At 34.7% G+C, this 16,242-nt stretch overlaps 1 protein-coding gene across 1 annotated transcript in view; it reads right to left on the bottom strand.

Annotated features, from left to right (window-relative positions):
* LOC147073227 (serine hydrolase BPHL) overlaps positions 1–16,242 on the bottom strand; it is a 23,038-nt gene extending 6,796 nt beyond the window's left edge. Inside the window, exons 1-2 of the mRNA XM_085945362.1 lie at positions 16,025–16,242; positions 9,142–9,399 (exon numbers count right to left, since the gene is read on the bottom strand). Of these exons, the coding sequence (XP_085801488.1) occupies positions 9,142–9,399; positions 16,025–16,129 (363 nt within the window). The 5' untranslated portion in view covers positions 16,130–16,242. The remainder of the gene's footprint in view (positions 1–9,141; positions 9,400–16,024) is intronic.

Here is a 16,242-nt window from a genome sequence, read left to right as displayed (position 1 = left end):
TGGGGCCCCGGCGTGGCGGGTCGACCAGTTAAGTGAGATAAACACACCACAAATTTGCTTCAATAGTAAAAAAAGTTGCGTGTGGCGCTATTTCACGAATAGAAATTCAATTTATAATTATTTTTAGTGTTTCCTAACTAATAAAAAAAACTATTTATCCAATATGGCGAAGGGTCGCATGTCACTTGGCTATCACAAAAGGAGGCCGCGATCAGTGCTTCATAATATGATGCCGAGTGCCGATAATCCAAGTGGATTTATTCAAAAATACCAAAAATCGTTAAAAAATACTCGAAATACCTTTTATTTTGCATGGAACCCTGGAGTTCATTAGAATATCCTGGCCCGGGGCCCGCTTTAGGATGTGGGGGCCATGACCAATTTGTATGATTTTTCAATAAAAAAAAAATTATTTACATAATTACGATTAACATTTTCCCTTTATTTACACATAACAATTTCGCTCACAAGAAAAATTGGATACTTCAATAATAACTATTTAAGAAGCTATTAAAAAAAATTTACCATGCCCAATCCAAAGAGGATCATATCGCACCCTCGCAACTAAACCGCCACAAGTCCAAATTTATGTGTTTTGAGTTAATTACTATGTTTCATTGTCTATCGTTCATAGTATATGTACCGAAAATTTCATATCTCTAAGTCATCAAATTCAAGTCAAAACTTCATTCAATATCTAAACATATTTCAAAAACACAGTACAAAAATGCGAAAGGTAAAAACTTCAAAGCTGATTTTCTCTGTTTGACGTTTTTTGGATTGTGGCAGTTTAGTTGCGATGGTGCGATATGGGTTTCAGCGGGTAGATGTTATATCAACAGTTTTTTTAAAGAGAAATAGATGTTCGCCATTTGCTCAAACTATTAGATCCATACCCTGACACCAAACACACATTGAAAAACAACATATAAATATTGCAGATCCGGGATTCTAGCCCGGAACCCATGACATCATAAACCTGATGTGTAACCTCTCCGGCCATCATGGGTTGTAAAAATACTTCACGATAAACCTTTTTTTCAAATTGATTATCATAAAATTTTCAAGTTATACATTTTCCATAAGCTTTGTGAATCATCTCGGAACCCCAGTCTGAAGTCCGATGAGAATTATTATTAATATAATCAGCTGCTATGTCTAACACAAACAGTACAATTTATTATCAGATAAATTCGCTTTGAAATCAGTACTAGATTACTGACACAAGACAGATAGGTGTTCTAATTAACAACTTCTATATTATTGTCTATTATTAATTAATTACACACAATTCGCTCAATGCTCGGGCCTCCACATGTTAATTAGTTAAATAGGATAGTCGCTATCTCCAGGTATTATTAGTGATACATGAGGTTCTTATCAGCGCGCAATATATAAATAACGATTTTCAGCTTTTTAATTAGCGCGACCTGAACAAAGTTCAACCATGACCGTACGAATACGTATGAAATATAGTTCTGGATATTTACATAAATAATTGTGGCATGCTTTAAAATCTAGATTATTTTATTGATGATAGGCAATCTAATCAAATATTTCTTTGATAAGCGATTTAATGCCTTTCTCTGTTACATCTAGGTCAACTTGAGAGAATGATAAGGAGAGTACATGAAATTTTATAGACAGTAGAAAAAGCCGCAGATTAGGTTTAAAGATATAAATGTCTCGGTTCCATAAATAAACAGAACGGTGACAAAACAGAACAGCAATAATTAATAGAACTATGACCTTTCAGGAAAAATATAACATTTAATATTGAAATTGTCGTATCTCTATAATGTTGTATACATTTTCAATAACACAGGTTTTCAATATGCCATAAAAAAAAACAAAATAAATTCTGCATTCCTAATCGCTGGAAAGCCTCGATTAAACGGGACTCAAATCAGTGTTGCCGGCAAACTAGGTAATGATACACCCCTGTTACAGGCGGGCTTCTCCCGGTGTAAAATAATCATTTAGTAGCTATAAGTCGAAACGTAACCCTGACCTCTAGAAACGGCTTCATAAAACATCTAATCTGATTCCTTGCTCAACCACGTAAGTATTTTTTATTCATAGGTAAAGGCCTACGTCCGGTGTGTGAAAATCGCATATTGGGCGGAGGTGTAATTAAGATAAATTTAATTTAATTTAAAAAGTAAAAATGATGATGGATGAAAGAGATAATGTTAAGACTAAATATAAGGATTCAAAAATAATAAATTTTGCCGCACTTGCCGGCTACGTCGAAATATCTGCGCGCCTGCGCCGAAGTGGTCCTCGTGATTCGTCAAATCAAAATCATGCGATAAAATTTGGCCAATCACGAGAGTCCTTTTTGTAGAATGGCGTGGGTACGCGAAGTTTGAAAAAGAGAAAAAAGGTAGTAAGCGTCCCTTTTCCAATAGGATAGGACCTGCGACTATGATCGTAAAAACCCAGATATAAATTTGTGAAACTAAAAATCATAAGAAAATATAAGACCACGTCACGAACACGAAAGACCGAGTTTTATTTATACTCCAACCGTTTAATTTATTTTTTTTGTGAATCCGGGGTTCGATGGACACCTGAGCTAGCCGCTGGAACCCCGGGTATCTCAAATGGCGCCATGGCAACATGAGGCTCGAAGATTCTTCCGAACCCGCGAAATAAAATTTATGCCCGCGAACGCTAAATAAAAGTTTATGATCCAGGAGCCGGAACAACCAAGAAATGGTTAACTAAAAAGTGGACTCCGATGTGACCCTTATCGAAGAAGAAGTGCTGTCTCCAACATCAAACCGGGAGAGCCCTCTGGTGTTCGAAGACAGTCCACATACGGAGCTGACCGCGCCTAGCGTCGTGCTGGAGACCATAGCACCAGCGCGTCTCCAGTACGACGAATGGCTGCACAAATCCCACCTATGGAGACCAGACACATCATCGACGGTATCCAGCGAGGAGGGCTCGTAGAGGCCACGGCCCACTCGCGACGAAAAACGGCGAGCAAAATGCCGATTTTCCTAGGGTATCACTAACATGTCGTGTACCCTAGTCGACCACGGGATGTTCGGTGAGGAGAGAAAAAGGAAACGCGAGGCCAGGGAGCCTCACAAGAGGGCTGAAAAGGCGCGCAAGCTGAGATGAATCGAAGCTGTGCGGGCGCAGGCTCGACCACGAGGAGATGAAGCAGGACCAGTCGCCAACCCTCGAGTCAAGGATGAACGCCGAGTTGCTGTTAGAAGTGAAATGTGTAGATTATACGAATAAAACATCCGGAAATTCTTCTAATTACGGATATAAAGTTAATTAAGGACAAACTTTCTAAGCCTTGTAATCTTAAGTTCATTAGTACGAAAAATGTACATTCTAGTTTTAAAAATAACGCTTCGCAAAGTGACGCCAATTCTTTCCGTTCAAATAAAGTAAATATGAATGAATTCGAAAACATTAACATTGAAAATCGCAAACAATTTTATAAACGGCAAAAAAGGATATTCTACAGTAGCGCGAAACCTGTTTCAAAGTTACGCCGTGTTAATAATTTGAATCCAAAGAGAAACGAAGAAAATAGTATACGACCGTCACTATTATTTCTTTACAAATTACCAATCGTAAATTTAACACAGCGAAAACGGAACGGGAATAATACGGCATCACTCGACGAAGTGTATATTATAGTTGATAAGTGAAATTTTAATAATAAGTTAAAATTAGGTATAAGAGGATGAAAGTAGAGATTGTATGCTTGTGATAAAAAAAAAAAAAAATAATAATAAAACGTGAGAGGCACCGCAAATCGGCGCGCCTTTGGAATCGGATGACATGAGACTTAACGCGATAACGCCGGGATCGGGCGCGTAAAACGAAACATTTTTTTTTTTTTTAAATAAAACGGGTTTCACTAAAAATAAAGTTAATTACACAGTTTTAAGTTTACTGATTCAGTAAATAAATATAATGAGAGGGTGGAATATTTCAATTTTTAATATCAATGTTATTTATACAGTCAATACAATGTTGCAAAATATTTATGGGTATTAGGGTAAAATATTAAATGTGATAGTAAGTGCCATAAGTACAATGGGAAGATTTTATATAAAATTAGTAGCTATTTAATGTATGGGGTAGGAGTAATTAATAATGTAAATTCGAATAAATTTAAAGTACAATGAAGTCTAATAAACGAATAAATCACTAAAGAAAGAAAAAGAATAAATACAGATGAAGACAATTTGGAAGCACTAAGTGGGTCTCCTCTCGAAGTGAGCGAATCTGAAGGCAGCGTAACCGGGCAACTTATGATACCAGAGCTTGATGGTGTGGAGAGTGCGCACTCTCCTTTCTCGTCGCAGGTTCATGAGGAGGCTAGGGACGTGACGCCTGAAAGAGGTCGTGGCACAACGAGAGGTACTCTCGAAGCGTTGCCATACACGAAGAGAAGAAAAAAGAGGAAGTGGAAGAGAATACTTGCGGCTAAGAACCATCCTACTACCGGTGGGAAAGCCATGCCGTCAACGAGCCTGGCCGTTGTACCGCTAAATGACGCTTTGCCCACTGCTGTAGGAACGGATGCAAGCGCAGTATCTACCCATGAGGTGATGCTACAGAGACCAGCAGACGAGTGGGAAATTTTCCATAGAAAGATATCCGCTGCTCGGGACGAGCCTGGCCCAGGAGTCACGCTACTATCTCGCCCTCGTCGCGAAGGCAGACGACGTCCAGCTAAGTATGCTCCTATTGAGCAAGAATAAAATAAAGGTAAAGCGTAACACGAAATAATAATTCCGAACGAGGGCCAAACGTCTACAAATGTAGCCTCTCGGAATACAAAAAAACTGGACAGCCCAAGAGTCGAAGACTATAGCTCTACGACCCCTCCGCTGACTAGTATAAAAGAACGAGAAGAATAACAAAAACATTACGAAAACAAAATAAACGCATGACATTACAGGAGAAAAATAAAATAATAATAAATTATGACAAATGATAATAAGAAAGGAAAATAAATCAAACTCTGACTTATTCAGGAGCATTGCTTTGAGCAGGAAAATAGTAATTAAAATAAATATAGAAACAATACGTAAAGTTAGTTGTGTAGAGTTTTTTTTTTTGTTAGAATAGTTAGATTGTAGTTGAATTTTTTTTATAAACTGTTATCATGCCATGTACTTAACGGATGAACAAGGAATTGGATGGTTGGCCGATGAGATCAGGGCGTACCTTTCGACTTTAATCCAGATGGGGCGAATTGATACACCTCTGTTACAGGCGGGCTTCTCCCGGTGTAAAATAATCATTTAGTAGCTATAAGTCGAAACGTAACCCTGACCTCTAGAAACGGCTTCATAAAACATCTAATCTGATTCCTTGCTCAACCACGTAAGTATTTTTTATTCATAGGTAAAGGCCTACGTCCGGTGTGTGAAAATCGCATATTGGGCGGAGGTGTAATTAAGATAAATTTAATTTAATTTAAAAAGTAAAAATGATGATGGATGAAAGAGATAATTTTAAGACTAAATATAAGGATTCAAAAATAATAAATTTTGCCGCACTTGCCGGCTACGTCGAAATATCTGCGCGCCTGCGCCGAGGTGGTCCTCGTGATTCGTCAAATCAAAATCATGCGATAAAATTTGGCCAATCACGAGAGTCCTTTTTGTAGAATGGCGTGGGTACGCGAAGTTTGAAAAAGAGAAAAAAAAGTTACTAAGCGTCCCTTTTCCAATAGGATAGGACCTGCGACTATGATCGTAAAAACCCAGATATAAATTTGTGAAACTAAAAATCATAAGAAAATATAAGACCACGTCACGAACACGAAAGACCGAGTTTTATTTATACTCCAACCGTTTAATTTCTTTTTTTTGTGAATCCGGGGTTCGATGGACATCTGAGCTAGCCGCTGGAACCCCGGATATCTCAGTAAGTACCTATATCTCGTCTTAATCAATCTAATATTTTCAAAATGCTTGGGTGACTAGGTACATCGAAATAATGAGTTTAATAATGCTGTGGAGTTGTGCATGGTTATCAAAATCAAGCAGATAAATTGAGGCTAAAGCTAAAGCGAAATCCAAAAATTGAGAGTAACGCAACGTGGCGTGGAAAGATGCATAACGCGGAAAGACCACAAAAGAAACCAATGGATAAGGAAGTAGAAAAGCGTACACGGTGCGATAGAGGTTGCTAAGTAGATGAAATGGCGATAGGCTGGACATGTCGCTCGGCGAATGAACAACCGCTAGACAGATGTCGAGTACAGTGATACCCAAGGGTCACTAAACAACCACAGACGACCTTAAACCCGCTGGATAGACAAAGTCATAAAGTTCATTGGATGTATGTGGTGAAGAACTAGGGATCGAGAAAAGTGGAGGGAGCTATGGGGAAGTCTTCATCCAGGAATAGATCGACCCCGGCTGATTATGATGATTCAGTAGAATCTCGATTATCCGGATTTTTTTTAGTGATCGGTTTCATATGAATAAGAAAAAAGTGGAAGTTTGTGTGTATTCGCCAGACCCAGGAATCGAACCTGGGACTCATGACATTATAAACCAACGCATCAGCTGCTCGGCCATTGTGGGTGTTCATATTTTTTAACGACGTTAAAATATATAATTAGTAAAAAAGCGAATTTTTCAAAATTTGCTTATAGGCTTGCAGGAAGTAAAATAGGTGTTTTATAATTTTTTTGGATTATCCGGATTTACCCTCATCCCCAGTTGGTCTGGATAATCGAGGTTCCACCACACAGTCCAACATACAGGCAAAAGTATGGGTATGGACTGTATGTATGATTCATAATGAATTTTAAAGCAGTGGTAATCAAAGTGTGAGCCGTGTCTAATACCTATGGGCGCCACAAGCAGTTTAAATAAAATAACAGTTCTAGACAATTTTGCATAATGCACAATCACAGTTATAAATCCTTTCATTGCACCAGTCCATGACCTCCAATGCTTCTTCTTATGATATAAAATTATATTTGAACAGCACCTTTGTCACCGGTTTCAAAAATACTTGTATAAAAATGATACTATGTAAGTAGAAGTACACATGGATTAAATATTGGATGAGAAATGAGAATAAGTGACGTCCCATGTGGCTATGAGATCATGCATTGCTTGCAGGCGGCAAATTAAGGAATCAGTGTAAATTAACATTTGAGAGTGCAATCTATGGAACTAACAAAGTCTGCTAAAGATCTGCATATTATGTGTATATCAGAATTTAAAACAACCTCTATGTGTATCAGTTAAAAATAGTGATATAATATAATAGAAGTAGGTAAAATAGATCAAATTTAAGACTAAAAATAATATGGGGTGGCATTTTGGGTATACTTAATGGCGGCACATTCCCTAGACTGCGTCAAATATAACGTGAAGCGTGGCCGTTTCGAGAACTACAACTCTCCCTAGCCCCATCCTCTTCGTTCCCTTTACCAAGCAATCATTTAACATTCGTTATTTGTGTGTGCTGCAAGTTCGTGTAAAGTGTTTAAACGTGTTAATAATGCAAAAAATGGTAGCTAGAGGATTATAAGTCGTGTTATAACCTACCGCGAAGAAAAAAACGAAATGAGCTCACAGGGCCTATAAATAATGTTGATGCAATGACAGATAGATATTCTTTGACATTTCAGTGTTACCATATAACTAAAAATATCCCGACAGATTGGAAAAATATTGTCGTCTGGTAATTGTATTCGATATTCACATTCTGAAACAAAGTAAAAAGTCTCCTAATATTGGCAATCCTTTTTTTAATATACCGCAACGCCACGACGGCGGCCATGACACTTCAAGTTATAATTTTCGCAGTCTAGGTATGTCTTATTTGATTCTAATATTTGATAAACGATAATTGGTATTTTTAGGATGCGGTGAATAAATCTTTAAACATAAAGACCGCCAAGAGATGAAAAAGTTTGAAAACCATTGAGTATTGTTATTCATTTGACAATTTAAAAACATCTTTATCGGATAAAAAATAAAAACGTTATGAACAAAAATAAAATTACAATGGCGAGCAAATTGAGTAAATTGGCTAAATTTGATTTAAAAGTTGATAAAATTTACATAACTTTCTCAAATGACCTACCAGTTACTATTCCATGATTTTGATATGTTGCTTGAAAATCAACATATTTGTTTAGTATACGTTATATTTTAACAATAAAGTAATGAATAATTCATTCCTACATTCACTTTTAGTTGCACATATTACTTATTTGTTAGTTGTGAAACAATATATAATTATTCAATATTCGTTCTTGTGAAAACAATGACTTACTTTTTTCAATGCCGGTTTCTGGACATTTTTTATTGTCAATTAGGTAGGTACCTTATTTTCTTACTCTTTCAGGCGTATTTATATCAAGGATAGTTTACAATGCTTACCCCATAGCAGTGGCGAAGGCTTCATACTATACCTACCTTCTAAGAAAAATAGACTAAAGACTTAAAAAGAAAGAATTTAGAATTCCGATCAAAGGTAAAAAATATGCGATAGCGCCATTTGTCTTCAACTATTGTATTTATACGATTATTTTGTTAGGAATTCAGATTTAGTTTGTATGACCGTCATGTCACGTGACCTCAGCCCCGTCTACTGAAATGTATGCAATACGGTAGGCTCGAAAGGCGAAGCTTAAAACCTTTACGAATAATATTATTGACTATGACTGCAGCTTTGTACAAAAAAATTAATAGTAAAATAATTTAAAAAAATAAAGCCAGCGACAAACAAATTTTGAAAATAGCCGATATATTAAATTATTTGTTAGTTTAGGTTAGGTTACCATTCTTGAATTCATGAATTTTGCCGAAATTGGCTAAGAAAATTGCGGCTGTTCCCGCCTGGCTTCTAGTAAACAAACTTGTACCAAAATTATTTCTATGGCATTCAATCACATATAAATAGATGGATTTTAAAAATAAAAATTAATTTTATGATTTTTGACGTGTCTAGATGTTTAGGAAAATACATAATTTAAACTCATCGCTCAATTTTATATTGTCAGTGAGCAATTGAAATTCCATCAATTTAGTTTCAAAGTCACCCTTCGCCACTGCACCATAGCATTATTATAAATCATGGTCCATTTGGAAGAAGATACGGAATAAAACTAAAATAAAAACTAACCCTCATTAAAAAGAATGCGTGATCAGCATCTCTCTCATAGAAGTCAACGGGAAATTCTCTCTCTGGTGGTATACTCTTTCCATAGCCTGGTGGATCCCAGGCATAAATTGTGAACAGATCCTTACTCAATCCTTTTATCTGTGGTTCGAAATGGGTCCATATCGAACCCATAGAACCTGGCATCAGGAGAACATTGTAAGGGCCGGTTCCTGTTTTTAAGTAGTTTATCTGGTATTCTCCCACATTGATTTTCTCCTCCTGAAACAATTCAAAAGCGAATGTGTAATATTATTTATCATTATAGTTTTCTTCTACAATGGACACCCTGCCGCCATACATTCATTATCAAAATAGAATTAATACCTATATGCCGTTTATACTACAATAGTAGAAGAAATTGAGAAGCTGAGGATTGAACAAATATATGATCACTGCTAGAGCCAAGTTAAATCGTCAAAGCATGTATGTCGCGTCAGGCCATGGACGAGTTAACTCGTGCGTTCTTGTAAACGTCAGAACTTCTGAATAAACTGTTTGTGTGTAATTGTGAAAATATTCACGATAAACTCAAGAAACATGTTGATTTGGTAAGTTTTCACAAATATTTATCATTCTGTTCCTATTTCATATTTTTTAAGGGATTTATTTTATTCCAAAAATAGTTGGCCTACAAGTGTCCACCTAGTAAAAATTGGTTGGCAGTAAATAATTTTACACTTCAGGGGCCTTATGTTATAACTTGTGATATGAAGTCACCCGACGACATGACGTAATTGTGACGTAAGCTCAATACACGCTCGAGGCAAGCCGCCCAACGCACACGGCTCACCATAGATATTATTATGCTGAAACACCTATTCGTGTATGGGGACATTAAATAACGGCAGTATTTGAGTAGCGTTAATTTCTTGAATGCTTTGACTCACTCCGATAGTACGTCACAATGATGTCATATGACACGACAAAACAGAACAGCCAGGGGAAAAATGAAACATTAATTTTTATGGATTCTATTTATTAATTAAATTTTAAACGAAATACATTTACTTATATATAAATATTTTTAAAAAAATCAATTTTTAAGGTATAATATATACTTTCATTTTTTTTACAATACCGTTATTTTGAAAATAATGCATTTTTTATATATAGAGTATATCAAATTGTAGATATAATGTAATCACTGCATATTGACCATTTGGCGTAAATACCTCAATTTATCTGTTTGATTTTGATAATCATGCACGACTATTGCCACTCGATTACTAAGTATCTCATACTTTTTCTTTATAACTTCAAGGCGACCTGTATGAGCTAACTAGCGAAATCACGAAAAAATGTTTTTTGTCTCTCCTGCAAAAAATTGCGCAATCGTAACACTTATTTTGAATTGCGCAAATTTTACAAGGGAAACAAAAAACACCTTTTTTTCTAGAAAAATGGGTTTTTGTCTCTCCTGCAAAAATTGCGCAATCGTACTTAACACCTATTTTGAATTGCGCAAATTTTACAAGGGAAAACAAAAAGACATTTTTTTAAATTTGCGCAATTCAAGATAAGCGTTACGATTGCGCAATTTTTTGCAGGGGACAAAAAGGGCATTTTTTTCTCTTCATTAATTTTCGGTATTTCGACCCAAACCCATCTTAAGCTTGCCGGCAACACCGAGTTACGGTTATTTGAGGCTTTCTAGCGATTAGTAATGCAGAAATTAGGTATATAATTTCATTTATTATGGCGTATTGAAAATCTCTGCTTTTAAAAATCTATCAACATAATAGAGTTAGGACAATTTCAATATTAAATTTATATTTTTCCTGAAAGGTCATAGTTATATTTATCGTTGTTCTGTTTTGTCACTGTTCTGTTTTGTCTTGTTCTGTTTTGATTGCATTTTTGAGGATTAGTGACTTTTGCCTGAACGGTGACTATATATCATCGGTGTTTTGTAAAAAGGGCGAATCAACCATTTTGGCGAAATCGAGATTTTAATGAAAATACAATATGTACCCCACTAGCTTTGTTGTGTAAAAACGGCGAATTTTTATCTCCACAGGAAAGTACTTAAAAACGATAATCGACTAAAATTAAATTAATTAAAATTACGAAATAAAAAGCAAATGTGACGTATTAGGCATTTTAAAATATTGTATAATAATACCTATTGTAATGACAGTATTCTTTCTAAGATTTATTATAAACTTGTTAGATATTTATAATCATCTACAGGTAAAAAATAAATAAATGTCAAAAGTTAAAAATCCTCCTCCTGTAAAGTAGCAATTTGGTTAATTCGCCCTTTTTACAAAACACCGACGATATATAGGTACTATCACACAATAACTAGAAAGAAGTATTAAATAATTTATTGGCTAATTTCCGTCTCATTACCATGTCAGAGGCACAAATAATTTGTGCAACATGGCAACAACATAAAAAAATATTAAAACATATTTCACATTTAGTGTCAAAACGATGCGAAGATGATAATTTGATATATTAACGTTAATTTTCCTTACCTACACTATGCAGCTGTTAAATAAGTAATAATAAGGCCTCTAATTGATAAAATAATTTACCTCATTATTAGATGACGTGATAAGCTATCATAGATTTCAAAGCTTGAAAAAAATCTAAATAATAACATTACAAGAATTTTATAATAATAACATAAATAAGTGAAATCAGTACACTTTCCAATTAAGTGCTTATCTATAACCATGTTCCCCAATCTTTTTACACCTGCAGGCCGGTAATAATTGAAGAAATATTGGTAAATATGCCGCAGATGCCTGTATGAGCTTTCATATATTTTTTTTACGAAAACAGTTTATTGCATGTAGACAATTTTATTAAATACCTTTTTCTGTCGGCGCAGATGCTATTCGATCCAATAATAATTGTTAATTTAAAATTTTCATACATTTCGATGCATCATAATCACACACTAAGATTATAATATCGTCACTGTTCTGGCAGAAGACACTAATTCGAAAAAATGACATATTGAGTTAGTTATACCAACCAAAATGTTCCTTATTTCAAACTTTACCGTCTGGAAACCTTCTTAATAAATAAACAGTCTTTATTTTAAAGTCATCCTTTTTACGATTACTTAATAAACTGACATGATAGACCATTTCAAACATTTTAACAACTTCAAAGTCAAATTACTCAAAACTAGTATTCACCAGTTAGTGTGTTCTGCCAGAACAGAGACGATATTAGGTTGGGGTAAACAATATTCTGCGCATGATAGTCTAATAATATTTATATAACAAAACATTTAGATAACGAAATTCAACTATATTAGACACATTGTTGTAATTTTAGAGAGTTGATTATAAATAAACAGCAGAATTAAAAAGAGCAAACAAAACTTGATTCTTTTTCAAAGCAGGATTACCGAAAGCAAGTGCATGAACATCGAACATTAACGTCACTCCACAACGGGTGTGTCTGGATATATTATTCGAAGACGAATATACGGGATTTTTTAGTGTTTTTATATAACGGACTTTCGGCTTTAACGGACATCCCCTCACCCGCATTAGTCCGTTATATCGAGGTTCTACTGTACTATTATAATATAATGAATGCTGTATTTTGTTTGTATCATATATTTCAATAGTCTAACTTAATACTTAGTCCAACTGCGAATACAAAAAAATATAATTAAAATAATCAGAAACCGATAAAGTAAATATTTTTTTAATAATTGATAGATCTTCTGGAATTTTGAGATCAATAGTTCGAAATCTGCTGTTACATCTTTACTAGAAATCGTGTGTTGTTTCGGAGACGAAGCGCTATATTGACATCATACCTACCTATCTATATATAATGCCATTATTATCACGAGCCTCAATAAATCCACTGCTGGATGAAGGCCTCTCTACGTTGATTGTATTCTTGACAGTATTGAAATTCTATATTTATTAAAATTGCTAATGTTATTTACCTACATATTCTTATCGTCATCCTAATCATCATCATCATCAACCAGGATCAATCCACTGCTGGATGAAGGGTTCTGCAACCTGATTCTACTACTAGCGGTTAAATGATTGCTATATTTATCAAAAGTGTTGCAATTATATTTACCCATTCATAATATCGTCATTATCATCATCAACCAAGATCAATCCACTGCTGGATGAAGGTTATCCCAACCTAATTCTTCTCTACTTGGTCATATAAATTGCTATATTTTTTTAAATTTGTGATTTTATATACCTACCCATTTATATCGTCATTACTTATCGTCATCAACCTGTATCAATCCACTGCTGGATGAAGGCATCTTTAAGCTGATTCCACATCTTTAGGTTTTATAAATTCCTATTCTTATCAGAATTGTTCTATTCGTCTCAGATATAATATGTATTGCTTCATTATTTATCAACATTTGTTTCGATATGAATGTCCCGCACCGGGAAACTATGTTGTTTTAGGTTAATTTTTAATTCAAATTTTGATTTTTTAAATATTGTTCTATGGCTGCAAGCATTTATTTTTTATAGACAATGAAACAAAATAATGTTTAAATTTATTTTTTACAATGCTAACCTTCCTCTATTATCTCAATGGGACCTGAAGGAGATTAATATAACGTTATATTGGATCGCTATTTATGATAATCACATAATATATTGTTTTATATTCGAATGATTGAGATGTATACTTTCTACACATATATTGTATTAAAATTAAAATGTCAGTGGTAGCAATCGGCGATTGCCAGCTGTTCTGCTAGGCATAGCAGCCTAAGCCGGCTCGCACATTACAATTCGCCTCGTGTGCCTTACCGCCATAAATCAAATTTTCCGAGAACAGGCGGCCAGTGTTGCATGACACAACCTCGCACATCTATCTAGCGACAGTCGCGCGTAGCCTTCGAAACGTATTGATATTTCACTGCGGCGATCGGCGAGCCGGTATAGGAATGACCAATTCGCATGTGTTTCTTTGTGACTTCGACCCTCCGACTCGGAGCCCTAGAAGGATACAACATATCGAATGCAACAGCCAGATATTTTTTTCCGACGAAACAGTTGCATTCGGTCGATCTGCGAAGCTCCATTTGGCAACACGTGTTATGTTGTTTCGTTAAATAACGATGACGTCACATCGACGTATTCGACACGTTTTTAGGCGAGACGAGTTCCAATGTGCGAGCCGACTAAGGCGGTGTTAGACGATATTGTGAAGGCCAGACTCCTGAATAGACTACGCATATGAGTCCAAATTTATATTGGCAGTGACGATTTGCAAATCGTAAAAATGACAAATCAGCGAAATGTCAAACTATCTGACGTGAATAAAAAACCCATCCTGAAGGAAAAACTATGGCGCCATCTATGCATACTTCACAATTATATTAAAATCCAAAACCGCTAGGGATTCCAATCCCGGGATCCCGAGCTATTTTTGATACCTATGAATTCCGGGATTGATAAACATAATCCCGAACCTTTCGGGATTGATTTTTTTATCATTTTTTATAGAAAATAAAATAAAAACGAAAAAATAATAGAAAAAACTTTTAATAACAAATAACTACATTAGAAATAAACTGAGTTTGAATGAAGTTTGATTTATACCCATGTGTAAGTTGCCGATTCATTTTATTTTTTCACATAAATTAATAAAAATGAGAAAGTTTAGAAAAAAAACAATGCTTCGCACTTAATAGTAATAAACTGTGTTAATACACAGTAATTCCACCATGAGCTCATAGGTTTTACGGCAGTTTCATATTTGGCTGACTAATTAGATACAGGGCGTAAACCATGATACACCATGATTTGCTTTACTATTTTAAATCTCGCTAACCCATTCATTAAGTCTTTACTATCAGAAACAGCAGCCTCATATTAAATTCACATTATTATTTATATTACAATATTATTTACTCCATTAAACTTTTTCCAAGATTGAACGTAATATACAATATTAACAATAAATGTCTTAAATAGTATAAATTATACTAGATTTATTTTTGACCGATTTTATCAATGTTATTTGTAAATATAACAATTTTATATTAACAATGGAAAAAATGCCAATCCCGGGACCAGTCCCGGGATTGTCAAATTGTAATCCCGAAATCCCGGGATCAGAATTTTGGCTCGAGATTGGATTCCCTAAACACCGCCAAGCTGTCTGCAAGACCTAGCGAGACAGACTGGCGACCGCCAGCTGGCTTAGCTAGTATAATATTAATGCTCAGAAAAGATGTATTGGTTTAAGATTACTGTATTTCACAGATTGAATTTATGTATTTAGAGCAATGACATATGAGTGACATAATGAGTATATAATAGATAACCTAAATCCATACATAAACTTATTTTCATTAATATAATTAGGTATAGGGAAGAAAAAAATTGTTATATAAACTTCAAATTATTATGGAGTTATCACTGCACTGTAATAATACCATATTTTTTGGGACAAAGTCCATTGTCTCAATATTAAGATAAATGCAAATTTAGTAATTTTATTCAAAGTGCCTAATAACATTACGATAATGTGTGTACCGCTTGGTATATAAATAGTACTAACACCAATATAGTTTTTAATGCTCCTCTATCTACAAAACGTGCGGAAAATTAAAGGCAATCTCTAACAAAACCATTATATTTTCAAATAAATAGCAGCAGAAATATTACCTTACCGAATTTTTCATTATAGCTACTGCATACAAAAATGTTTTACATTAAACAATCAAAGAGTCATTCAATCAAGTTTCAGTATTTTATTCTTTGTTTAATCAATAAACGGTAGAAGTAAACATACAAAACGCATTAAAAAATAATGTAAGCCGGTGAATTTTTTTCGTCAAGAATTTCGAGAAAGTACCTATAATATACAAATTTACCTTGAAATCGAAGTTCCCATTAGAATATTTTCTTTTGGCCAAATGAATCAAGCTTAACTTTTGAGTTTGAAGGCAGGAATTTATAAAACCACGAATGACACTCATTTTAACAACTGTTTATAATTATTTGTAAAAACCAGTCTTCAACCTTGTAAAAACAGTACGTCACAAAACCATAAAACCGCCCAACCAACCTACGCGAACTATTTCCACAGACT

The sequence above is a fragment of the Rhyacophila brunnea genome, unplaced genomic scaffold, assembly GCF_057557595.1.
Source record: "Rhyacophila brunnea isolate RB1 unplaced genomic scaffold, BYU_Rbru_1.0 scaffold_18, whole genome shotgun sequence".
In the NCBI taxonomy this organism is placed as follows: domain Eukaryota; kingdom Metazoa; phylum Arthropoda; class Insecta; order Trichoptera; family Rhyacophilidae; genus Rhyacophila; species Rhyacophila brunnea.
This window is presented reverse-complemented; position numbering and strand designations above follow the sequence as displayed.